Source organism: Arvicanthis niloticus, chromosome 4 (genome assembly GCF_011762505.2).
Source record: "Arvicanthis niloticus isolate mArvNil1 chromosome 4, mArvNil1.pat.X, whole genome shotgun sequence".
NCBI classification, from domain to species: Eukaryota; Metazoa; Chordata; class Mammalia; order Rodentia; family Muridae; genus Arvicanthis; species Arvicanthis niloticus.
Window position 1 is genome coordinate 112,020,802 of NC_047661.1, and position 26,999 is coordinate 112,047,800.

General features: G+C 41.4%; 1 protein-coding gene across 1 annotated transcript in view; it reads left to right on the forward strand.

The window, feature by feature from the left end:
* The first annotated feature begins 273 nt into the window (after nt 1-273).
* Nucleotides 274-26,999, forward strand: part of Manba (mannosidase beta) — a 50,441-nt gene continuing 23,715 nt past the window's right edge. Inside the window, exons 1-6 of the mRNA XM_034500838.3 lie at nt 274-381; nt 14,188-14,339; nt 17,170-17,287; nt 20,186-20,272; nt 22,577-22,744; nt 24,766-24,984. Of these exons, the coding sequence (XP_034356729.2) occupies nt 328-381; nt 14,188-14,339; nt 17,170-17,287; nt 20,186-20,272; nt 22,577-22,744; nt 24,766-24,984 (798 nt within the window). The 5' untranslated portion in view covers nt 274-327. The remainder of the gene's footprint in view (nt 382-14,187; nt 14,340-17,169; nt 17,288-20,185; nt 20,273-22,576; nt 22,745-24,765; nt 24,985-26,999) is intronic.

Here is a 26,999-nt window from a genome sequence, read left to right on the forward strand (position 1 = left end):
GAGAATCAGAAGTTTATGATTGTCCTCTGCTACGCAGAGTTTGAAGTCACTCTGGCCTACAGGAGATCCTGACTCAAAATAAGCAAACAAATAAATATATAAAATTTTAAGGCAGCAATTCTGTGGCTAAGTTTTGGCATAGAATAGGTGGGGAGAGGCTTCAGGACGTTGTCTGTGCTTCACCGGTGAGAATTTCATATACTGCTCTGGGGTTGTACTGTTTTTTCTAAACATGTGTTGCATTGCTTAGAATGACTTATTTCTTTAAAGCATGTTACTGTGGAGACCTGGTGGCCTCGTGGACATGGAAACCAGACTGGGTACAACATGACGATTCTCTTTGCTCTGGATGGAGGCTTAAAAATTGAAAAAGCAGCCAAGGTAAGTAAATAAACTATTTTGTGAAAAGGAGATTATTCCTTGATAAAATAGCTACACTGAGATTTGAAAGAAAAAAGTAGTAATTACACAGAATTTACGATTCTACCAACCAGAGTAATGAATGACATTAAAAGTTTCTGGGTGTGTCGCTGTGGGTTGCTAAATGAATCAGGCTTCTATTTGGGCCACGGCTCCTTGTGCTTCACACTCTCTCTGTGTTTTCTTTCTTTCTTAGTGCTAGGGGTTTGAGCCAAGACCTCAGGCCACATCTCGGCCTGAAACACCAAAGCCTTGGCCTTCTTCCGTGTGCTCTTATGTTATAGCTAAGTAGCACACGTATGTAATTGTAAAGTGTACACACTGTTGGAAGGTCCTATGGTCAGAAGGAATCCTGGCCAGCCCTTTTCCGTTTAATATCTCATACTCAGGGCAGCAACAACAAAAATAACTTCTACTTACTTCTTTAGCTGTTTGTCTTTTCTTTACAAACTGACGTGCTTCTGCCGATGTGTTCTAACATTTCCCTCCTGCCCGGCTTTGGGATCAAACACTTAGAAATGCAAAGAGCTGCATTTTCTTACTCATTAGCTATAGGTTAGGTCGTCCCTTCAAGTGCCATTTCCTTATGTTAAAACAGGGCAATTAGAATGATATAACTCGCTCCCAGCCCATCACAGCCACAGTGTCTAAATCACGGTGATTTCGATCCTTTCCTAGAGTTTTTTTTTTCCTTCAACGTGGACCTTTGTTGTCTCTGGTTGATGGAGGTTGCCCTGTGGTACCACCTCTCACAATGGATATCACCGCTCCTTGGTCCCAGATGGCATCCTGAGCTTGGAACATACCCTTTGCTTTTTCCTTTTGTTTAATTGTGTTGCATATTTCTATGAGAATATGAATGTGTGTGTGTGTGTGTGTGTGTGTGTGTGTGTGTGTGTGTGTGTATGCATGTTTGAGGACAACTCTTGGAGTTTTTTTCTCACCCTCTTGGCAGTGGGTATATGTTCTCCCACATGCTGGCTTATTGTGTGTGGTCTTCCTAAAAACGTGAAAAGTAATGAGTCACCCAGGCCCACTACAGAGCAAAAAGAGCTTCTGTTTGTGGTACCCCATTCCTTTTCATTTAGACTCACTGTGGTTGTGCCATTGTTCACTCTGCGTGAAGAAGCCAGCCTTTGAGCATTGGAGAGATGACGTGTCACACTCCCCCCACCCCCATCCCCTGTGCCCTCATTCATAGGTGTGGAGTGTACCCTTTCTCTATGGCTTCTATGGAGCTTATGATTGTGGATGTGTATTCATTCAGTTACTTCTTGGGGTCCTATTGTGTTTTGGCTGCTATGCTCATGATAATACATTGTGTTCATTTCTTTCTGAGACCTTGATAATGCTAATAATTTGCTCGGGAGGTGACTTCATTAAGCACACACTTATAATAACGGTTGATGAGCATACGAGAGAAATAGAGAACTTTGAGGGCAAGCCAGGAATGGTGGCCACATGTCTGTAATCCCAGCACTTGGAAGGTTGAGGCAAAGGGGTCAGAGTTTGAGGCCAGCCTGTGCTATCTAGTAAGACCCCATCTCAAAGGAAACACAGAAACAGAACTAAATAAGGATTTGAACTGGATTAGGAACATGGAAATCAGCAAAATATTGATAATTGTAGGTGTCCACAAAGAGGACAGAACCCCGAGGAAGTATAATAAATAAAGATGCAGAAGAGAAAAGTCTGTAGATAAATCTACACAAGGAATGGTCAGAGGTAGAGAGTCACCCCGTAGAGGTGTGGGGAGCCAGAGGGAGAGTGCACAGTGTTCACAAGCATCAGCCATTGCAAAGGTGTTCCTGATAGAAAGACACTGAGAAAGTCCTCTCGGGCTGTGAGGAAGTCACTGCTTGCCTTGACCAGAACAGAAACCAAACTGCAAGGGTTCTTCTAGCCATGACGGCAGTCAAGACAGTGGCTATGGCAGCTACTAACACTGCCCTGTCTGACTTCACCACGGTGTGACGGTGGCCAGCTATGGATCAGGACCTTGTTCACATATAGGCATCTGTGCAAATAAGTGGATGTATTGTTGCACTAGGAACGAGAGTCTGCATAATGGTCGGTGTATAGAGAGTGCTGGCTACTTCCACATCTCTGTGACTGAAGGACCAGAGAGAAAGCGTGAGAGACAGAAAGGTTTACTTTAGCTTGTGTGTGGTGGTCACTGGCTAGTGTCCTGGAGTTGGTTCTCTTCTTCCAGCACTGAGGTTCTGGGGAACCAAACGTGGCCGTCAGGTGTGTGCAGTAGGTACCTTGATCTGCTAAGCCGGCTCTGTTTCTGAATGATAATCATAGTTTGCTGTTTTGGAATAGAAAGTCGCTTCGTTGCCATGTCTCTTTAACATTTCTCTCCATGCAAAGTAACTGATTTTGCTGAAGGCTCTTTGTATTGTCTCTGGTTGTCAAGATTGTTCAGTTAAATTATTGTCGGAAGGCCATGAGACAATGTAAGCAGCCAATCAGCACTTGTGTCTCACATTCCCAAGCCAGATGCAGAAGATTGCCACCAGCTGCTCTAATTACAAAAGCAATTGAGGACTTTTCAGTTTTTAAATGTAGAATACACTCCAGTCCTTTCTTTGAGTTTTAAATCCCCATTTTTCATCTTTGCTGTATCCTAGGGCAGAAAGGGAACGTGACACCCATGGAATTCTTCCCTTTCCTTTCTGAGTGCTGTTCAGAATTCTCCGAAGACCTCACTAGCTCCCAGGCAGACAGCGTGGAATTCAGAATAACGAAGGTGTGTTTCCACACAGAGTTCCCCGAGGCTGTGCAGTGTTTTCTCATGTATTAATTTCCCCAGTGTTGTCAGAGCAAATTCTGACAAACTGGATTGCTCAAAACAGTGAGAGTGTGTTCTCTCACAGTGGCAGATTCGGCAAATCCAAACCAAGGTGCATCTGGAGCCAGGCTTTCCTACAGACTTGTCGAAGGCCCTTCCTTGCCTCTTCCCCCTCACAGCCAGAAACCCTCCTTTTCTTTGCTCTGTAGATGCCTGACTCTGGTTTCTGACTTCTTTACCTCTCCACCTCCCTCCCTGCCCAACTCCCCCCTCACATCTCTCTTTTGGTCGAAAGTTCGTGTGTTTTTGAGACAAGGTCTCACTATATGGCCCAGGCTGGTCTGAAACATATCATTTTTGAGTGTTGCTCAGAATTCTCTGAAGACCCCACTAGCTCCCAGGCAGATCGTGTGGAATTCAGAATAACAAAGGTGTGTTTCCACACAGAGTTCCAAGGCTGTGCAGTGTTTTCTTGTGTATTAGTTTTCTGCCTCCCAAATGCTGGGGTCACAGGCACAGGTCACCATGCCCACTTTCTTATCCATTGGGTTAGAGCTTGGTATGAACTCATTCAAACTCAACAATCGGTATCTTTAAAGCATTATTTCTAAATAAGGTCCCATTTTAGGATTTGAGGTAGAACTGATTTTGGGGGACAGAATGCTTAATTCTCCTTGTCAAAAGCTTAAAGATTGACAAACTGGCTGTTGTCAGTGGCTTCCTCAGGGATCTGTGAGATCAGTTCACCCAAGTACACGCAGTAAGTTTGCGCAGCTTGCTTTGTTGTCAAATTTTAATTATTACTATGTTTTGGGAGTTCTAGAAAATGCCAGTGATAAAATACTGTTTCTCCCACATGTGTTGTTGGGCTAAGGTTTTTACATGTGGGTGACCACTCTTGAATATGTGTGAAGAACTGGATCTGGCTCTTTCTGACCATTGCTCCTTTAGTAAATATTAGTTCCATGTCCCTTTGTTTGGCGAACTCCAGTGATACAGTGTCTTTAATCTCATGGATACTCCTTTGCAAATGTTTCTTAAAAAGTTTTTAAAATTAGATTTGTTTGCTTTATTTTATTTGCGAATGTTGGGACTGCATGCAAGTATGTGTAAGGAGAGGGCCAGAAGACCACATTGTATCCCCTGGTCCTAGAGTTGTGGATGGTTGTGAGCCACCCCGTGGGTGCTAGGAATCAAACCTGGGTCCTCTACAAGAGCAAGGAGTGCTTAGCCGCTGAGCCATCTCTCCAGTCCCATATCATTCTTTTTAAAGGAGTTACTGGGGGCTAGAGAGATGGCTCAGTGGTTAAGAGCACTGACTGCTCTTCCAGAGGTCCTGAGTTCAGTTCCCAGCAACCACATGGTGGCTCACAACCACCTGTAATGGGATCTGATGCCCTCTTCTGGTATGTGTGAAGACAGCTACAGTGAACTCATAAATAAGTAAATAAATAAATACATCAATCAATTTTTAAAGGAGTTACTGTGCATGAGCTTGCGTTGAACACAATTGCTGTCTTCAGGTCATTGCCTTCCTATCAAGTTCTTTCACTGAAATGTAGAGATGGCTCAGTGTGCTTGCCAGGCAAGCGTGAGGCCCTGCCTTTGATTACTAGCACTCACACAAAAGCTGGTACCCATGTCTGTAATCCAAATGATGGGGAGGCAGAGGCAGGATATCTTAAAGCAACTGCATCCGCGTTTCTTAATTCCCTGCTATTGTCCAAGGTAAAAATGCTAGCAAAACCAACAGTCACTGTGGAGGTCATACAGAGGTCAAGGCTATCAACCCCAAACTGACCTCTGCTGCCTGAAGCCCATCCTGTGAACCTGGTGGAACTTGTTCTTTTGGGAGCATTTCTTCAGATGTGAACCTTTCAGAACTTTGGAAACACTTCATTCCTTCTAACTTTAACTCATCAGTGCAAAAATTCTATAACGTTTAGAAGTTCCTCCCTCGGTGGGATGTTTACTGTGGACCTGGGGCAGAAGAGCGACAGCCTGAGAACTTAATCTGAACTTTTGACATGGATTTAAAAGAAAAAAGGTAGACATTGCAATTCAGTTCAGATTTTGCACTGGTCTGCATGAATTGTTCTTCCTGGAATTATCTTTTTCTTGTACTTTCAGGTGTGGGCCATCAGATAAAGTATATTTGGTAATATACACTGTCTTGGACCACCAAAGTTTAAGCCGCTTCTTTGAAAATAGTGCACAGGAAATTTGGTAGAAACAATTTACTATGTAACAATAAAATGGAAGGAAATAATCGTTTGTAAGAGAAGAGTTGGCTTTGGGAAGAGTGGGGATGAGTGTGGTGCAGCTGTTTGCTGATGTCCAGATAGGATTACAGAATTAATGCCCTGGCCATTGCACCAGGAACTAGACACCTGTTCTGAATTGGTGGACCAGAAAATCATTTCTGTTTACTCTCACTCAGCTCTTCTCTGATTTTATAGAAGAAATACTTGAGAACTTATTTATTTTAATTTCAGAATCATTAGCAAGTTGTTGGAATGGATCAAAAAAAGAAAGAAAAGCCAGGAATGTCTGCTGAACTTCCCGCTGTGTTTAAAGTCTCCCCATCTCTTTGACTTTACTTGAGAACATCTCTAAGACTAACAAAAGGTGGTTTTTTTTTTCTATTGGCTGTGGTGTGGTAGATTGGCAGACCTGATATTCTTTAATATATATATATATGCATATAATCTCCAAAGAGCAATAACCTTTCAGGCTTATGTTTTAAACACTAGTTCTCCATCAGGTAATGCTCTTCTGTCAGGCTGTTGGCCCTGGCTCTTGGTCACTGGAGGTGAGCTTTGACAGACTCATGCCATTTCCAGTTCTCTCTCTGCCTCATGATTTCAGTAAAAGATCTGAGTTCTCAGCTCTCAGCTCCAGCCACCATGCTACAGGCCTATAGGTAATGGTTCTGGAGCTGGGGGAGACATTTTCTTCTGTTGACCATGCTCCTGTAACTAGCCTTTCACTGATACCCCTGTAAGTAACCCTAATTAAGCCCACTGGTTCACTCCAAACAAAATGAAATGGTGTAATTATTCAAACAAAGGCCAAGCAGACTATTGTTACTATCTGCATGTCATGTTGGTCACATCATTTATGCCATTTTATTATTATAACCAAGCCCAGCTTTGTCACATAGAAAAGGGAGGCGTTGAAATGGTTGGTTGTTTGGCATCAGATACATACAATACACATCTGGTTAAAACGTGATCAGACAACTCTGCAGGTATGTGAATGCCAATCTGGTGGCTTCTGTTTGTGCTGTTAGCAAGGGGACAGTGAAGGGAAGGCCACCTTTCTCACAGGCTGGAGCTATTTGTGGAGACCAGGCAATCCCCCAACCCCCAGTCTGTGGTCCTTTTCAGTGCAAATAACTTGGTCTTTATCTCTAAAGCTCAGAGTGGTAGGTCTGAAAGGACTTTGGACAGTACAAGGTTTGCTAAAGTTTAGAAACAAGCAGTTTTGTTGTTAAGGAAAAAATTCCGGACAGCTTCGTAAGTATCTGCTTACACACAGCTGAGAAGTGGCTCCGGACTTGTGACTCACTGTCTGTCTGATGAGTGAGAGAGAGTGGAACGTGAGGTGTGCGGTATTTCTTATCAGCCGTGAGCTCTTCTGGTCTTTGGTCTCCATACCCAGAGCCCCATCTGGAAGACAGCATCGGGTTTCTGCACGTTTGAATCTAGCATTTCTGTTTTAACAATGAAGCCATAGCTGCCATAATGGCCCTTACCTGTCATCCTAGCACTTGGAAGGAAGGCTGAGGCAGGGGGATCAAGAAGAGATCAAAGCCAGCCTTGGCTAAGTAGTGAGGTCAAGGCCAGCCTGGGGCTTTGTGAGACCTTACCTCAAAAGACAAAACAGAGCAAAATAAAAACAATTTTTATGACCTGAATTTAACTGCTCTATGAAGCAGTTAGAAAATCTGATCAAGAGATGAGTTTATAGAACCATCAAGAAGAGACAGAAACATTTGAATGCTAAATTTTGATTTAAATTTGATTTTAAAGTTGGGGCTTGGCTCAGTGGCTAAGAAGCGCTTGGTGCTAGAGGGCCTGACTTTGGTCCCAGCACCCACACTGGGAGCTCATAAGCCCCAGGAATTCTACCTCCAGGGGATCAGATGCCCTCTCCTGGCTTTTGCTGGCACTCACACAATAACCCCTACCCACTGTCCCAAAATAAAAATTACATAAATCATTTAGAAATCTAAACTGCTTGAGTTTACATTTTTCTTTAAGTTTTTTTTTTTATTTTTTTGTTTTTTTTAATATTTACACCCCTCCCCTACTTTTATAGCATTTACTTTGTTGAGCTGTTTAAAATTCCTTTGTTCCATCAGCGGATGATGCAATGATAGTTCACTCTGAATGCAAATGTGTATTGCTCAGGGATCTTTTTCAAAAGCTGTTTTCACAGGCCATTGTGTCCTGGGAAATAAAATACCTGTTGCAGAAGGCTTTTGTGCTACCAGTCAAGGCTGCCAGGGGACATGAGGACAGTGACATTCATCCTCAGAGCACTGGCCTTTAAGAAGACCAAGTGCCAGAGCAAGGTGGCTGGTAACTGCAGCTTCCCCCCCCCCAGAGCAGTGGCTCTCAACCTTTCCAATGCTATGACACTTTAATACAGCCCCCATGCTGTGGGAACCCCCAACTGTAACATTATTTCATAACTGTAATTTTGCTACTGTTATGAATCATAATGTAAATATCTATTTTCTGATGGTTTTAGGTGATCCCTGTGACAAGGTCATTTAACCCCCAAAGGGGTCTTGACCCACAGGTTGAGAACCTCTTCCTCAAAGGTTCTTGGGTACTTTGAGGCATCCTTTTGTTCTTGCTGGAAGGTTGGGCTACAGGGGTTGGGGGATAGATAGAAATACTGCTTCACAGGAAAACCATCGAAGGGTATTGTGTTTTATAGGTAATACTATTTGTAATATTAATAGATAGAAATAATTTGTTTCCCCCTACATTAGTCATTCTCAAATTTATTTTGACATAGAACTACTTTATACTTTCAAAACAAATATTAAACGTTACGCTATGCTTATGTTCTGTGGGCCATAGTTTAGCGTGTTAAGTATTGAAGCTGAGAATTAGATACTTTACTTACTCATTAGAAATCACCATCAGAAGTTCATGATATAAACTTCTGAAGGTCCATTGACTCCTTTTGTAAAAATATACAGTTAGGAAATAAAAAAATTGGGCGTGAATAATAACATCATTTTTTATGCTCGCAAATCTCTAATATTTTAATGAGGAGGATGAGGTTCTCATTACCTCTGCATATAATCAGTTTGCAGTGTTGTTCTGGAATACTCCGACCTCACAAAGATAATATATATTTTATATGTCATTCATATTTAGCTGGAAAGGGAGAGATGTCATGAATAGTCTTTTCAGATAGTTGTAGATATTACACTAGAGTTTAACAAATGCTGGTTCCTGGGGATGGAGATGGGACCCTGGTTTGGTTTCCAGCATCCTATGGACAGCTCCAGATGACTTGGTGACCTTGCCCCTTTGGATGCTTTCACTTACTTTCACATACTCCCACACAGACACATACCCATACACATAATTAGACAATTTTAAAGACAAGTATTTAAAAAGTAAAACTACTAAGAGTTAGTTTCTTAAAGTTAGTTGGACTGTGAATTAAAGGCATTGCAATGCCCTCTTGATCCTGTTGTTAGAACCCTCCCTGACCTTTACTTACAATGGAGTCTACCCGTGTGTGATAAAGTAATTTACCACATGGGCTACTTGAAAAGTACTGCTTTCCTGAGGATTATGAATCTTCCCAAAGTTGAAATATTTCCACCTGTGGTAGCACATTCAGAACATGCTTGGTGTTTTCTCAGATGTTACCTGAGATGTCTGCTAAGTATTGGATGCTCTTAAGCTCAAGGTGGTAGGTACAAGTCTTCTTGAGCCTTGTTTTTCTCTTGAATTTTATTATTGGCCTTAGATATTGACAATGTATACTTCATTCACCTTTAAGAAGATGCCTCAAAGCCGAGGAGTTGTGATTGTGATTGTTGATCCACTGCTCAGTTAAATAAATGTGGCACTTCCTGAGCTAGATGGTTAACTCTGCTCACTGCTCAGATGGTGGCTCAGGTGCTCTCCCCTCAGGATATTCTTGGTGCGGTGTTCTGTGTGTGTTCTCCATTGTGTCTCACGAATATTGAAATGATATGTACTCGGCCCTTTGGGCTTGTCTTAGTTACTTTTCTGTTGCTGTGAAGAGACACCATGACAATGCAACTTGTAAGAGAAAGCATTTAATTGGGAGCTCTTTTACAGTTCCAGAGGGTTAGTGCATGACCATCAGGATGTAGGGTGGCAGGCTGGATAGCATGATGCTGGGGCAGTACCTGGGGGCTTACAACTTATTTGAAAGTTGGAGAGAGACAAAGATAGAGAGGGACAGACAGAGATGGAGACAGAGAGACAGAGAGAGAGAGACAGAGACAGACAGACAGACAGACAGAGAGAGAGAGAGAGAGAGAGAGAGAGAGACAGAGAGAGACAGAGATAGACAGACAGACAGAAAGACAGACAGACAGATTAGCCTAGGCTTTTGAAACCTTCCCAAATGGTTCCACAACCAGGGACCAAGCCTTCAAGCATATGAGCTTATGGTGGACATTCTCATTCAAACCACCACAGGGGTTTATAAAGTTAATATAGTTTCTGTTTTGCCAAGGATTTTCTCCTGTGAAATTGTTATTTTTTTCTTCTCGTTATTGGGTGACAGTACATGGAGCAGTGATTCCCAGGGCAGCTTAGAGGTACTGCCGTGATTCCTCCGAAGGCAGCTCAATGCCACCTATGTCTGTTCTTGTAACATCTGTGCAGATGTTAGCACAGAATCGATAGGTAACTCTAAGGGTCACACATCATCTTGTACTTTGATTTTTTTCTGTTTTGCTTTGTTTTGGCCTTTCGAGACAGGGTTTCTGTGTAGCCCTGGCTGTCCTGGAACTCACTCTGTAGACCAGGCTGGCCTCCAACTCAGAAATCCACCTGCCTCTGCCTCCCAAGTGCTGGGATTAAAGGCGTGCGCCACCACTGCCCGGCTATCTTGTACTTTGAAAAATTCAATACTTCTTACATTTTGGTGCCAACAATTTTTATAGATTGTCTTCAATGTATTAATCCGACAACAAGGGAATATAACAAAATACAGGTCTATTAACACCCAGAGACAGACCCATTTTTAAAGCCTAGTATCTTCAGACAACCTGTCCACTTGTTCCGTCTCTTGCAGCCAAATCTTTTAATTAGCTAGTTGCTCAGTCATTGCTGAGAGGCAGGGGCTGAGATTTCTTACACTATTGTGTCTTCCTATAGGTACACAGCAGTGCTGGCTGCTTGCTTTTTTCCCAGCTAATATGTACGTGTCTCCAGTCAGTGCAGCATGTGTAGTCTGTAAAGATGTTGTTATAGTCTTGGTTTCTGGTTGGTAAAAGTTAACCAATCCTTGGATTTTTAAGAGCTTACTATGTCTATTTTTTAAATATCTGATTTCTTTACTCTTTATTCTTTATTATTAAATATCTGACTTCTTTATTCCATGAATAACTAGCTATAAAATGACATGACTGTAACATAACACTTTTGTGCATGTGTGGTATATATATGAATATATGCTTGTGTGTGTGTGTGTGTGCTTGTGACACTGCATACATACATTCATGTGTGTAGAGGCCAGAGGTTGATAAAAGGTGTCTTTCATCATTGATGCCTTTCAGACAAAGTTTCTCACTAAACCTTGACCTCAGTGATTTGGGAACCAACCAGCCCAGGGATCCTCCTGTCGCTACTTTAACAATTCTAGGATTATAGGCACATACTGAGATTGCAGGGGTGCACTGCCAAATTGATATTTTTTATATAGATACTAGGGATTCCATTTCAAATCTTTATGATGGTGTGACAAGCACATGATCTACTGAGCCATCTCCCCAAACCCCATAATTATCTATCTATCTATCTATCTATCTATCTATCTATCTATCTATCTATCTATCATCTACCTACCTGTCTATCTACTTATTTACTTTTAAACAGTGAAAAGATTTAAAGAAAAAGTGAGAAAAGAAACTCCAAAGGAGGAATACCCCAAAAATATTTTTTAAAAGGTGTTAGATTTGCATTAGGTATAATAAATTATTGACTTCTGAAAAGCCAAGGGAAAGTTGTCTTTTATCAAAATTTCATTTTTCATTTATAATTACAGCCAGTTTTGCTTATCTGTCAGTTTCAAGTTTCCGCATCGAGAATTGAAATGTTCTGTTTGTTAGAACTTGTTGCTTGTAACCCTATCTGGTCTCAAACTTGGTATGTCGAGAAGGATGACCTTTAACTTCTCTCTCCACTGCCTCCAGCTCCTGGGTTCTGGAATCGTAGATATGTGCCACCATGCCCAGCTTTAGGAGACACAGGAATCCAACCCAGGGCTTTCTGCGTGCCAGGCAGGCAGGCTTCTAAAGGAGCTACACCCAGAGCCTGAGAATTTAAGCCTTCTGATCACATTTTTACAATTCATCTTAAGAGTAAGAAAAAAAATGTTTTAAGTGTTCTTTTAGAATGAGCCAAAATATTCTAAAACTCTAAAGTGAGCTTTGATTATAATGAAAATATAATTTAAAATTAAAATATCAAGTATCAAATTAATGAATACAACTTAGTCTTTATAGTTTTGTGTAGGTTGCTGGAAAAACATTAGGGTTCAAAATAAGGATGTATCGAGCAAAAGAAAGGTTACAGAACTCAGAACAGATGGCCACTGAGAGCCAGTAGGTTCTCAGGAAAGCTACAGAGAACAAACTGAGTCTCTGTTTTGTATTTTTGACACCAGGTCTCACTGTCTATTCCAGGCTGGTCTTGAACCCCCTTTCCTCCTATCTCTACCTCCTGAGTGCTGGGGTTATAGATATACAACACCACTCACAGCCTGTACATTAATTTCTTTTGTTATTATTTTTTTGAAATAATTTTCATTATGTAGAAATTGTACAAATGTACAAATTTATGTACAAATTTCATTATGTAGTATTATGGTCTAGAACTCACCATATAGGCCCAGCTGGCCTTAAACTCATAGACATCTGCCTGCCTCTGCCCCCAAGAGTACATGAACGAAGGCACATGCCACCAGACCCTGCCTAAATTAATCTGCTAAAACCTGCATTTTCAGCCAGGAGTGGTGGAGCACGCCTTTACTCCTGGTACTCACAGGCAGAGGTTGGTGGCTCTCTGTGAATTCGAGGTCAGCCTGTCTACAGAGTGAGTTCCAGGCCAGCCAGAGCTTCATAGTGAGACCTTGTCCTAAAAAACCAACCAACCAACCAACCAACCAACCAACTAACCAACCAATCAGATAGATAAACAACAACAACAGAAAACCAAAAAATCACCAGCAATAACAACAAAACCATTTTTAAAATACTTCTAACCTCTACCTTAGAAATAGATCACTCAGAGCATGCAACCAGTATTTATTATCTGTTGATGACATCATCCTAGTCACTCGTCCCTGGAAAGTCCCACTATCTTTCCAGGTAGTGAGAGAGGAGGAGGCAAATGTCTCAGTTGTACTTGGACAACAGTTTGGCACCTTGAGATACTTCTGTCCAAGGTTTCATCATAAAATGCCCTGGGGGGGGGCGGGGCTGGAGAGACTGTTCAGTGGTTAAGAGCACTTGGTGTTCTTGTAGAAGACCATGTTCCATTCCTGGCACCCACAAGGTGGTTCTCAACCATTTGTAACTCCTGTTCCTGGGATTTGATGCCCTATTCTGAATTCCATGGGCACCAGGTACACACATGGTACACAAACATACATACATGGAAGCAAAACAGTCGTACACATAAAATAAAATAAATTAGTTACAAAAAATGCCAAGTGATCTCTTCATCTCTTCAGCAGAAGGGTGGATTTTGTGGAGATGTCTGACTGTCCTCATCCAGGCATTCTGTCCTTTTTTGGTGTTAGCTCTGGTGCCCTCTCTTATGTCATCAGTATAAATGTTTCTTTGTGGTTCAAGATTAGGTTTTATTAACATGGACTGTGTCATTCAATTCTTGATCTAGTTTATGGCTGGCAAGAATGCTGTGTTTTTGAAAGTTACATTTATTTAGTGTGTATGTGTGTGAACACACATGTAGACCAGAGAACAACTTGTGGAACTCTGTTTTCTCTTCCTACAATGTCAGGCCCCAGCTTCAAACTTGAGTCTTCAGGCTGGCAGACAAGTGCCTTTACCCATTAAGCCATCTTGGTGTGCCAAGGAAGCAGATTTTGATGAAAAGAGATATTCTTATTGCCTAGGCTTTCCCGTGGGACAGCCTGCATAGACTGATCCAGGAACAGTGTCAGCTTCCAGTGTAGCAGGAATAGTTTGGAAGTATTTGCTCTTCTCTCGTGCCTTCCAGTAGATGCTCACACACACACTACATCTCTTTTAAGTAATTGAACTTCTCTTTTTAAAAAATTTTGTATGTATGTGTGGTGTGTTTGTATTTGTGTACAGGTGTGTGTATGTGTATATGTGTGTGCGTGCATGCATACAGATGTGTGCAGATGTGCACACCCACGCATGCTTATGTTGAGGTCAGGAGAGGATGTTAGGTGTGTTTCTCTATTGCTATCCAATTTGTTCCCGTGATTTGAATTTCTCACAGGACCTGAAGCTCACTGCTTCCTTAGCTAGGTTGGCTGGTCATCAGCCTCAGATTTCCCCCTGTCTCCACCCCTCTCATCACTGGGACCACAGAAGGGGAATGGTCACATCTAGCTGGGTGCTGGGGGTCTGAGCTCGGGTTCTCATGCTTGTGAGCCATCTTCCCACATCCCTACTTCCCTTTGCAAAAAACCAGTTTGCTTATGCCTTTCAGTTTCCATTCAGTGTTTATTTCTTTTCACGGCAGGTTTATTTCAGAACAGTGCAACTTATAGAAGAGGGTATAAAAGGGTCTCCCGGTCTGAGTTTCTACTTCAAAATTAATGGACTTCCTATATTTCTGAAAGGCTCAAATTGGATCCCAGCCGACTCATTCCAAGATAAAGTCACTTCTGAACGGTGAGTATTTTATTGGCTTCTTTCTCTGTCACTTCCACATCTCCCTGCAATGTCACCAAGCTCAAAGGTCAAGTGACTCATATCTCTCTTTCTTTTTTTTTAATCCCAGCAGAAGGACCCGAGGTTAGTATAGCTTGATAAGATGACTGGAATTTCAGGATGGACAAGATCATGCTTAATCATTCATTCTCTCTCTTGAGATACAGTTTTACAAATAACTAGTTTGAGACTGTTAAAGATATGTTATCCAGCTTTTAGAAAACCGCTATATGTTTTCTTCATAGAAAAAAGAAAGTGATGCATTGATAGTTACACTAATTAGTCTCAGAAAAAACTTAAATCCAGCTTGTTGTTGTTCTTTTAAAAAAATACATTAAATATTTTGAGCATGGTTTTAAGGGATAATGTCTTTTTTATTTAAATACTGTTTTACTTAAAATATCCTATTAAAGATTTCAAAAATATTGTTAAATATTTATTATTTACACAAAATATTATTTAAAAATATTATTTCACTTAAAAAAAATCTTTTATGTGTTTGATATGTGTGTGTCTGTGTGCACATGTCCGTGTTCATTCATATGCATGTAGGATTACATGCATGCCACATGCCTGTGGAGCTATGACAAAGCACCATGACCAAAAGCGAAATGGGGAGGAAAGAGTTCATTCGGTTTATCCTTCTACATCATTGTTCATCACTGAAATCAAGGCAGGAACTCAAGCAGGGCAGGAACTTGGAGGCAGGAGCTGAGGCCATGGAGAAATGCTCTTACTGGCCTCCTCTCCATGGCTTGCTCAACTTACTTCCTTATAGCTCCCAGCATCCCCAGCTCAGAGATGGCACCATCCACAATGGGCTGGGCCTTTCTATATTAATCCCTAACTAGGAAAATCCCTTACACAGCTGTCTCTAGAGCCTGAAATACACAGAGGCGGATGCTCACAGCTAACCATTGAACTGTTCATGGGGTTCCCAATGGAGGAGTGAGAGAGAAGACTGAAGGAGCTGAAAAGATTTGTGGCTCCATGGGGAGAGCAACAATACCAACCAACCAGAGCTCCCCAGGGTCTAAACCACCAGCCTGGGATCGCATAGAGAGGGACCCATGGCTCCAACTATATATCTAGGGGAAGATGGCATTGTCAAGCATAAGTGTGTGAGGAAGTCCTTGGTCCAGTGAAGGCTGGATGCTCCAGTGTTGGGGAAATTGTGGGTGAGAGGTGAAAGGGGGTGGGTGGGTGGGGGCATATCCTCATAGAAGCAGGAGGAAGGGGAATGGGATAGGGGGTTCCTGGATGGGTGGGTGGGGGAGAATGGGGAAAGGGGATTATATCTGAAATGTATCCAATAAAAACATTTTAAAAAATGAATTCACCAAAAAAAAGTTCTAAAGTTTTAGATGTTGAAATAAAAACATGTAAAAACATTTAATAAATATTTGTTAAGTAAACAGAAAAAAAAGCCTTACAGACCTCTCATCTTATAATGGCATTTTCTTAATGAGGCTCCCTCCTCTCTGGTAACTTTAGCTTGGGTCAAGTTGATAGAAAACTATGCCACATAAGTCTGCCTTGGGTGTCAATCCTTACCACCCATCTTACCTGAGACAGGGTCCTTTTGTAGTTCATCACTGTGTGTGACAGGCTATCTGGCCCAAGAGCATCTAGGGGTTCTGTTTCCGCCACCTGTCTTGCTGTAGGAGCCCTGGAATTACAGTTGTGTGCTAGAATACCTAACTTTGCATGGGGGTTGGGGATTTGAACTCAGATTCTAGCTTGTGCAAACACTTTACTCACTCAGCCATCCCACCAGCCCCACCCCCTTTAAAACTTCACTAAGGAGCTAAAAAAAATATCTTGGAATATGTAAAAATATAAGAGCACACAAGATAGTCAGTATGTCTGGAGAGCAAGTCTGGAGATTGGAGGGACACCATGAGGACTTGAGGATTCCGGGTAATAACATTTCTCTATGCACACAACCAAAGGGAGACAGAGAATTCAGAATGATGGCTCTGTTAATTCACTTCAAGAGTAACCCTTTTCTTATCAACAGCTCTCCTACAATGCCATGCCACGTACCTTAAACACACACACACACACACACACACACACACACACACACAAGAAAACTTATAAAGCAAACCAATGCCGTGAAAGTTCTTTATCTGGAAGACGACTACAAGCGTCCTTTGAAGGTCTTGAAATTAGAATTTAAAAATTAATGTCCATTCATGTATAATGTACCTTCCTGTGTATGTATTTCCATGTTCACTGGCATGTACACGCATGTGAAGGCTAAAGGTTGATGTTGGAATCTTGCTCTATCACTTTCCACCCTACCTTCTGAGACAGGGTCTCCCACTGAACCTGGGGCTCACTCGTGGGCTACAGCTATGTGCCCACGCATAGACACAGGCACAGGCCCATGCCTACACATGCCGAATTTTACATGAGTGTCTGGAATCAAACCCAGGTCCTCATGCTTCTGCATCAAGTACTTTCTAAGCCATCTCCCTGGCCATGTGCTGCATTTTCCCACAGGTCAAAATATAAAGCAAAAAACAAAAAAAACAAAAAAAACAAAAAAACTTTAAGCAATAGTATAAGATTACCTACAATTTATATAATGAGGAAATCATACGGAGATTTTTCAGTTCGTTGTGGTTTTGAGTCTCTCTGTGTTATTTGACCTCAGTTTCTTTGGCGTTGATTAGAGCAAAATCATTTTGATGTTAAAGTGGTTTATTCCCTTAACAGCTTTGAAAATCTTTGTACTAGTCCCCAACTTACGAATTAGCATTTGCTCTTGCAACTCCTTCTACAGGTTGCAACTCCTTTTGCAGTCCGTCGTGGACGCTAACATGAACACTCTGCGCGTGTGGGGGGGTGGCATCTACGAGCAGGATGAGTTTTATGCACTCTGTGACGACCTTGGAATCATGGTGAGCATGTGATCCAGTCTCCATGTACCCACAGCTGACTCGTCCTCACTCTGATGTTGTGGGTTGATATTATTACTCCTTAATAACCTCTCTCAGAGAAGGGAGCCATGTTCCCTTGTTTATTTGTTTATTAATTTTGGCCAAGGAGTAAATGAACTGTAGTTGCTAACAAAAACCAGAATTCCTTACCACTTTAAAATTATAGCCATTGTAGATGAGTTATAGCTAAATGTCTATATACACTTCCTTTGTATTTTCTTCCTGTGATATGTAGGTATACATAATAAAATAAACTATTAAGTAACTTAAGGAGATCTGATGAACTCTGGAGAGAAACAAAAATAATAAAATTAACTAAACAAAAAAATGTTCTTAGTATATAAGTATATAAGTTCTTAGTATATAAGAACATTATACAGTATATAAGTATATTGCTATGAGAAGCACTAAGCATGAAGATGCCTCTGTCCATCATTATCTCTGGAGAACTGACTTCAGGAGCCCTGTGGGCATGTGGTTTCTAGATGCTGGATCCCCTCACAGAAAGAAATAGAATGTTTGCACAAACCTACCCACATACTTTTATGTGCTTTATGTTATTATTGGACTACTTACTGTACTTCATATAAAATAATACATTCAACACACACACATATAGATACGCACACACTGGATATATGAATACCTACTTGGGTATCTGTGTCATGCGCATGCCTAGTGCCCTTGGAAGCTAGGTGAGGGTGTCAGATCTCCTTAACCTGGAGTTAAAGGTGGGTGTGAACCAGTGTGTGGATGCTGGGGATTGAGAGTAGCAAGTGGCCTTAATCCCTGAGCCTTCTTTCCAGCCTTATAAAAAAGAATCTGTATGTGTGCAATCTATATTATATCATCTATATCTGTATCTTGTGTGCCTGTGCGTATGTGTGTGGGTGAGAGAGATATTTTTGTTTGTTTGTTTGTTTTTTCCTGGCTGTCCTGGAACTCACTCTGTAGAGCAGGCTGGCCTTGAACTCAGAAATCTGCCTGCCTCTGCCTCCCAAGTGCTAAGATTAAAGGCGTGCGCCACCTGGCGTTTTTTTGTTTTCTTTAGTGGATATTTCTGACCCATAGTTGGATCTTCAGATGTTAAACTCGTGAATATAGAGAGGCAATTATATTTTATTTTTAGTTCTAGGAATACAGAATTGCCAGTAGAGAGTTGGGATCACAGCAACAATGAAGTCACATTGTAATAATGACAACTACATTCTACACTGTTCATTGACTGTCAGGCTTTTTTTTTTTTTTTTTTTTGTGCTATACATTTTTATTTTGTTTTATTATATTTTCAAGCCTTCATGACATGGCTACTCTTGTTCTCTGTCCCCACTTACAGAGAGTTAAAGTGACCCACAAAGAGCGTCTACACCTCACCCAGTTGTTCACTATCTGTGTATGGTAGAGTCAGGGCAGGAAGGCAGGCTGCTGGGGGCTGGGCTCTGCTCAGCTGTCCCCCACAGGCCTCCTAGGAAAAGACTTCTTGGTCTCATTATTAATGTGGGCATCTAGTTATCTTTTTGTCTGCAGAAGAGCTAAATCATTTCTAAACATACTATCATGTTAACAGTTTGGTGTATTTCTCATTACTAAATGCCTGGTGGAATGAGAAAAACATGGAAATGAGGAAGGACCTACAGAACTTCCCTTCCCCTCTCTCATTATTTCCTTTCTGGATGCCAAGGACCAGTCTTGGAGAGGAGTTCTGAGAGAAGGGGTCTCTGGGAGTGGCAAAAAGAACAACTCCAAGTCAAATGGTGGATCCAGAGGGAGGATGGCCTGTGTACTGCTTGCTATTCTAAGAGATCTCTATGCATGTCCTGCTTGCTTGTATGTATTCTCCAGGCAGTTCTCTCTTTATCCTCAAAAGCTCTCCAGATAGCTCGGCCTCCTGCGGAGCACTGGTCTGGTCTTTTATTTTACATACCAATCTGGTCATTTACTCCAGGTTTCCTTTTGATTACATATGAACCAGCATCCCCAGACCCCAGCCCTTTGATTCTTAAGAGAGAGCAAGCACACATTTTTTTTTTTTTCTTAACTTTGCAAAAGGATTCTGCGTTTGTGTGCCTTTGTTAAGCAAAGACGCTAAGCTTGTCAGTCAGGTGGGACCCTGCCCTGAAACTACCATCTCTACCTCACTTGGGCCTAACCTCTATCTGTCCTAGGTTGACCTTGAACTGAGGAATCTGCCCGCCTTTGTATCTTTCTGACAAGCTGGCTCGGGGTGTAGCTGCCTTTGTTCCTTTAGATTCATGAAGCCCCCACAATTCATATTGCATCCTTATAGTTTGCATAGTTAAGAAATTATATATATTTTGAACTCATGTATTTAGAGCTCTTTTCCATAGCGTTAAGGGCTGTCCTGAAGGTCCCAGCCTTTACCATTTTGCAGAGACAGCCACACCCTGACTCCTGCTATTTCTAATTTTCATGGAGTCATTAATATTAACAGGGAGGACATTCCTCAGGGAAATGTAAAATATGTGCATTATTATACAAACAAGCCTTACACCCACAAGCAGCCATCAACACTCACGGAGGCTCACACCAGGACCCTGTCCCAGGGGCAGGAACTATGTCACCAAGTCACCCTGTCCCCACCAGGGCCACACTGGGCTAAGCATCTGGATCATCTTTCCTTCCAAACCTTTCCTGCTTACTTAACATTCTCTCGATTTTCTAAACATTTTTGTGCAACCCTCAAATATCCTTCAGTGTGTGGGCATCTTTCCTCTGTGGAGATGCCCAGGTAGATGCGTTTGCCAAGCTTGCTTTTCCTTTGTTTGGAAGATAATCCCCTAAGTGAGAATGAAGTCTTGCTTTCTATGGGATGACACCACCTTTTCTTTTGTCCAATAGGTGTGGCAGGACTTTATGTTTGCCAGTGCCCTTTATCCAACTGAGCCGGGCTTCATAGAGTCAGTGAGAAAAGAAGTCACTTACCAGGTATGCTATTATTACACTTCCAAAAAGAGAGGAAATGAATTTCTTATTTTTTCTTTTCTTTCTTTCTTTCTTTCATTTCATTTTATTTTATTTTCTACTAACTCCTCTGAAAAAACTGCAGTCTGGGAAATTTATTCCCTGAGTGATTTACCTAGTGTAATGGCTGAAATTAGCCTACTTGCTAAGAACTCCCGGATTTATGACCAATCCTCCAGTTTTGGATGAAGCCCTCATTCTTGTATCCAGCTGCCTGCTTGGTGGTGAGGTCAGAAGTTTAGTGGGCACCTCAGTGTAAGATGTTCAAACCATATATCATCTTTTCCCTGATCCTCCTGCTCCTGGAGTTTTCCTCAGCAAGTGGACACCAGTCTAGCTCAGGACAAAGATTTAATGTGACTCTTGAATCCATGAATTGTTTTGGATTTTACATAGACCCTGTCAGTTATCACGTGTTGGAGTTTTTTTGTTTTTTTTTTTAAAGATTTGTTTGTTTATTTGTTTGTTTATTCGTCTTACTGGAACGTGAGAATCATGGATTAGGGGCTAGGCTGGCCAGCCAGTGACTCCTGAGATTCTCCTGTCTCTGCCTTCCCAGTACCACAATTACAGATGTGTTCAAACCCTCCCAGGTTTTTGACATGGGTGTGAGTATTCTGTCTAAACTCCACCTCCACAGTTACCTGGCAACAGCCAGGTATGCTCCTTGTAATGACCGAGCTGTCCCACGTTGGGTGGCCAAACTGTAGCGACTGAGTTGTCCCATTTTCATTACCTTTCTCGAAGCAAACCAAAACAGAGAGTTGGATTCAGGTTGACTAATTTCTTGTCCCATTTTCCTTACCTTTCTCGAAAGCAGATTCGTGATCATCTTCTGATTTTTCAGTCGACCCTTCTTCCAGTAATGTCCCTCACTGGATCTTTCGTTCTCACTGCCTCTCGTTGAGTGCCAAAAATGTTGAGGCCCTCTCCACTACACGCTTGGCGTCCACTGTTTCCTGGCCCAAGCTGCCGCTCTGGTCTGCGGGTCAGGGTCTAGAGAGAGAGAGAGTGGGGGGAAGAAGGGGGAGAGACTCGAAGAATGGAGACAAGACAGAGGTTCTGATCAAGTCTCAAGTCTCGTTTATTGTGTCTCTCTCTCCTTTATTGTCTCTCTCATTGTCTCCTGTATTCTCTCTATTGAAGGGAAATCTGGGGTATTTATAGGCTTTTGTCACGTGCCTTGTGCCTTGTAGGCGCATGGATACCACGTGCCTTGTAGGTGTGGATATGACGTAAGCCTTACAGGCGTCTGTCTATACCACGTGCGCCTTATAGGCATGTATGGCCTGGATAGCACATGGACAGCATGTGAACCGCATACCTTGCAGGCGTGGCTACCACGTGTGCCTTGCAGCTGGGGCAGTAAACAGCAACACAAAATATGTTGGATATCAGAGTGTGCTCAGCTGTTGTAGGCTGTTGAAAAACAAGTCTCACGTCAGGGTATATGGCTCAAGATGGCTGCAAAGCTGATAGCTGCTTTCTGCTAAAAGTCGCTCCCAACAGCTCCTCCCCACAGTTACCTGGCAACAGCCAGGTAGGCCTGGCCCAATATAAAAGGGGCTGCTTGCCCCCTCCTCTCTCTCTTAATCTCTTACTCTCTTACTCTCTTGCCTCTAGCTTCTCTGTCCCCTCCCCCTTCTCTTCCTCTCTCTCCACCTGGTCATGGCCGGCCTCTACTTCTCTTCTTCCTCTCTTCTTCCGTCTTCTTCCCCCCACCTTTGCCCTGTCTCCTGAATAAACCTCCCCCGCCAACCGTGTGGTCTGGAGTGGTCTGTTCTGAGCTGCGGTCAGATGTCTAATGCTAACATCTAACAATGGGTGCTGGGGATAGAACTCAGGCTTTCATGCTTGAGTAGAAAGCTCTTAAATGACTGAACTATGTCCCTCAATCTTTCTGAGAACTATTAAGACTGGGTAGATGGCTCAGTGTTTAAGAGCACTGACTGCTCTTCAAGAGGTCCCGAGTTCAATTCCCAGCAACCCCATGGTGGCTCACAACTATCTGTAATGGGATCGGATGCCCTCTTCTGGTGTGTCTGAAGACAACTAGAGTGTACTCATATACATAAAATAAATAAATCTTAAAAAAAAAAAAAAAGAAGTCTGCATTTCTGTCGAGCATCAGTGGTCATTTTGTGAGGTATCAGGTGGGCGAGAACTTCTATGTGGAAATGCAATGCTTGCAATTTTATTAACCATTATAGCCCTGAGTTCTTCTGTGATAGGTGTGGGGAAATGATTTTATGTTTTCTTATGTTTCAGGTCAGGAGATTGAAATCTCACCCCTCCATCATCATATGGAGTGGTAATAACGAGAATGAAGTGGCTCTCAGTGTGAACTGGTTCCAAGTAAATCCCAAGGACTTGAAGACTTACATGGACGACTACGTGACCCTCTATGTGAAAAACATCAGAGAGATTGTCTTATCAGTGAGTAAAGGGTTGGGGGCAGTAGAGTTTAAGAATGTGTTTTAAAAACACATTCTCAATATTGGTGTAGTATATTGTTTGCCTTTTTTCTTTCTTTCTTTTTTTTTTTTTTTTTGCCTTTTCCTTTTTTTTTCTTTTCTTTTGTTTTTCAAGACAGGGTTTCTCTGTGTAGCTTTGGTTGTTCTTGCTTCAAAAAAAAAAAAAAATCCTTGCTGAAAAAAAAAATACTTCCTTACTCTTGACATAAAAAAGGTACAGACTGTTCAATATGTCAACAGGTTGAAGCCTGTTGACCAGGCTTGCTCTGTACACTAAGCTGGCCTCAAACTCACCGAGGTCCTCTGCCTCCTGAGTGTTGGGATTAAAGATGTGCACCACCACTGCCTGGCTTTTTTTTTTTTTTTTTTTCTTCTTCTTTAATTGTATGCCTCTTTTAAAGGTAGTGTTTGAAACATCATTTGAATTCAGAGTATTGCATTATAATGCACTAGAAACTGGTCCATATGGGTTGTGTGTGGGTTTCTTAGACCATAAACTGTTTTTAGGATTCTTCATATGTATTCAGTACTTACTGTTGCAGGGTTTTACACACTGTGGAGTTTGTGCATAGATTGTTAAGTGTTTACTGAGTCTCTCAATCTTATGATTTGATGGTATGTCTCTTCTACAGTTCTGAGTGATTTAATAATCCGGCTGTCTTTACAATTTTATGTCTGTAATTATATATTTAGTATATTCCAAAGCAATTTGAAGGGGAATATATTTTTAAAAACAGCATGGGAAAGGTAACATCTACATATCCTAGTCAATGATTTATATGTGTATTTATTTTTTAGAAACTATGAATTTTTATTTTATGAGTGTTTCCCTGCAAATATCTATATATGTATATATAATCTCTCTATATATACCCCCAAGTGCCTGGCTGGTGCCCATGGAGGGCATTGGATCCCTGGAACTAGAAATGCAGGTGGTTGTGAGCCACCATATGGGTGCTGGAGAAATGGTTTATTAGTTAAGGATATTTATTTTTCATATTTGATCAATGTAATAGTTTGATTTTAATGCCCGGGGATTTTAATTTGACAGTATGGTGATAAAGTGGGCATGTTTCCCAATGCAATCTTTGGCAATTTGCTTAATGTCCATTTTTTTCAAGTTATAAAATTGAGTTAGAAAGAGGGACTAACTCTTAGAAGCTCTTATGACTCTGTCTCAAGCTTCACAGATGACATGATTCTAAGTCATGATGTTTACAGAGTTTTTTGAAAATGGCTAGTGTTGAATTCTATGTAATTACTATTATTGTTTCCATCAAGGTATAATTGTTATGATTAGTTCCTAGAGGCTCATGTGGCTCTAAGCAAGCAATCTAAGATCATGATCTAGAATTTTCTTCTCTTTTCAGATAGGATTCCTGAGGTTGAGACCCGCCCCAAACCAGTAAGATTTTGAGTTGAGTTTTAAACCCAAGTGTTTCTGACTCAATAGCTTTTGTTCTTAACCCAGTACCTGACATACAGCAATTTTGTCCCTAGGGAAAATTTGTCGTGGTTTGAAGATATGTCCTCTGACCACCACACACACATGTGGCAAGAGCAAGCAAACACTCACCTCACCCAGCAGGTGTTAGAAGCTAGAGCTGTTGCTAAGTGTCTTTCATGACAAGAGAGGCTACTGCTCAGGTTCCTCAACACTGTTAACCCCAAAGTCAGTAGTACCAAAGTCAGGACACTGCGTGAGGCAATGTACCTGTGGGGTAAGAAAGGAGGCAGACCATGGCAGAAAACATTGGGACTAGGTGCCACGAGGCATGGGCTCAGGTGCTCACAACTGGAGGAAGGATAGTTAAGATGAGTAGGACATTGTTGACCGGAGAGTGGTGACCGCCCTGTTCGCTTTCTCTCAGCTATTTCACCTTTCTAGGAATTGATGGTAATTTTTTTTTTAAAAGAAGTTAACTGTCTGTACCTTGCCAAATCAACATATTATCCTTAAAATCATTATATTCCCATGTCTAGGAAGACAAGAGCCGTCCTTTCATTCCATCCAGCCCAACCAATGGAGTCAAAACCATGGCAGAAGGCTGGATCTCTCAAGACCCTTATAGCAACCATTATGGTGATACACATTTTTATAACTATTTGAGTGACTGCTGGGATTGGAAGACCTTCCCCAAAGCTCGATTAGTGTCTGAATATGGCTACCAGTCCTGGCCTTCCTTTAGCACATTAGAAAAGGTAAGCTATTGGCCTCTTGATTTCCCCTGATTTACAACAGTAGACGGTGGGTTCAGATGAGAGACACTTCTTATTTCGTTGATAGTTCTGGAAGGAGATGAAAGAAAATAATCCTATCTTAATGTCTGAGGAGATAAAATTGTATAACTGTCTTTTGAGGCATAACTTTCCAGTATGCTTTTAATTGTGTGTCTTCAGGAACACCTATAAGTTAGATGGAAGCCTTAAGCTTGACTTATAATTGTACATGAAAACAACTCTAGTTGCTTAAAACATCTGTCTGTCTGTCTGTCTGTCCGTCCGTCCATCCAACTATCTATCTATCTATCTATCTATCTATCTATCTATCTATCTATCTATATCTATCTATCTATTTATGTTTGCTCTTGCCACATGTGTGTGGTGGTCAGAGGACAGCTTGTAGGAACTGGTCCTCTCCTGCCACTGGAGTTCTGGGAATCCAACTGTCAGGCTGGGCAGCAAGTGCCTTTCCCTGTTGGGCCATCCTGCTGACCTGGAATTAATACTTTCTATAAAGTTTAATCATCTATAGCTATAGAACTGGATGCTCAACCACATTAGAAGAAATGAAGAGGATAAACAAGTCCTGGACTGTGTTACCCAGTTTCATTTTCTCCTTCCTCCTTTCTCATGTATGTCTTTTATTTCTCTTGTCTCTTCTTCCTCTTCCTCTTTTCTTCCTCCTCCTCTTCTTCTTCTCATATGCTATATCTGAAGATTTAATTTTAGCATGTGTGCTCTTTTAAAAACACTAAACTCTAATAAGATGCAATTCTCTTGGTAAAGAATTTGCTTACTAAATATGCATAACTTAGCTGGTCCCCAGTGTACTTGCAGACTTGTATATCTAACCCCATAGTGTGATTTTGGAGCATTTGCATCACTCAGTAGAAACTCTGATTTCATTAGCAGTCACTCTCCACTCTCTTCTGACCTTCCCCTCCAGCCTCACTCGGTGTCTGTATCTACTGGCTTATGTATTCTTCACAATGCATGTGATTAGTATAATGCTTTATGTAGTGTTATGAAATTGCCTTACTATGTTGCATTAGAAGGTCATTGCTCCTTACTGCTCATTCTGTTCTATTGGTAGTATTTCCACCTTTGCTGATCATTTTGACTGTTGATGGGCAGTTGTGTTATTTCCATCTCTTAGTTATCAAGAAGGAATCTGTTGTGAGCATCAGTGTGCTTGTTTTTGAATAAACATTTTTCAGACTTACTGGGTGTGAACCTACGAGTGTAGCTGTTGAATCATTCGATGACTCTCTTAAGGCTCAGAATCACTTTTTTTCTGTAGTGACGTCACTGACTAGCTTTCCTCCTAATTTGTCCCAAATACTTTCCAATTCTTTTTTCATTTTTTGAAAACATTTTTGTGGACATACAGTTTTACTGAAAATTTGCATGTCTTTGATGGCTGATTATTCTGAACATATCTTTCTGTGCTTCTTGCAGTTAACATATCTTCCTTTGGGAAGTGTGTATTCAGATCCTTTGTTCAATTTTATTTATGTCTTAGTGGGGATTTCACTAGTCTGGAACCCATCCTAGAATCTAACTCATGCTATAGCCCTCCTAACCCTGTAACACAGTTCCTCCTGTTGTGCTGACCTCAAACCCTACCTACAATTATTTTTGCTGCTACTTTATAACTGTAACTTGGCTACTGTTATGAGTTATAATGTAAATATCTGTGTTTTCTAGTGGTCTTAGTCAACCCCTTTGAAAGGATCATTTGACCCTTAAAGGGGTCTCTACCCACAGCCTGAGAACTGCTGGTCTGGGCAGCTCTCAGATGAGGAATATGAACAAATTCTAAAACATTGGCTACAGTAACAGCGGTATTTGATTCTTATTTAAACCTATGACATTGATATTGACAATATCAATTGTTGCCCCTCATTCAGTTTTAAAAACCTAATAACAGAATTTACCCTAAATAAATGAAATGGGATTGTAAGATGTCCACAGTGAAGTCAGTTTCCTACTAA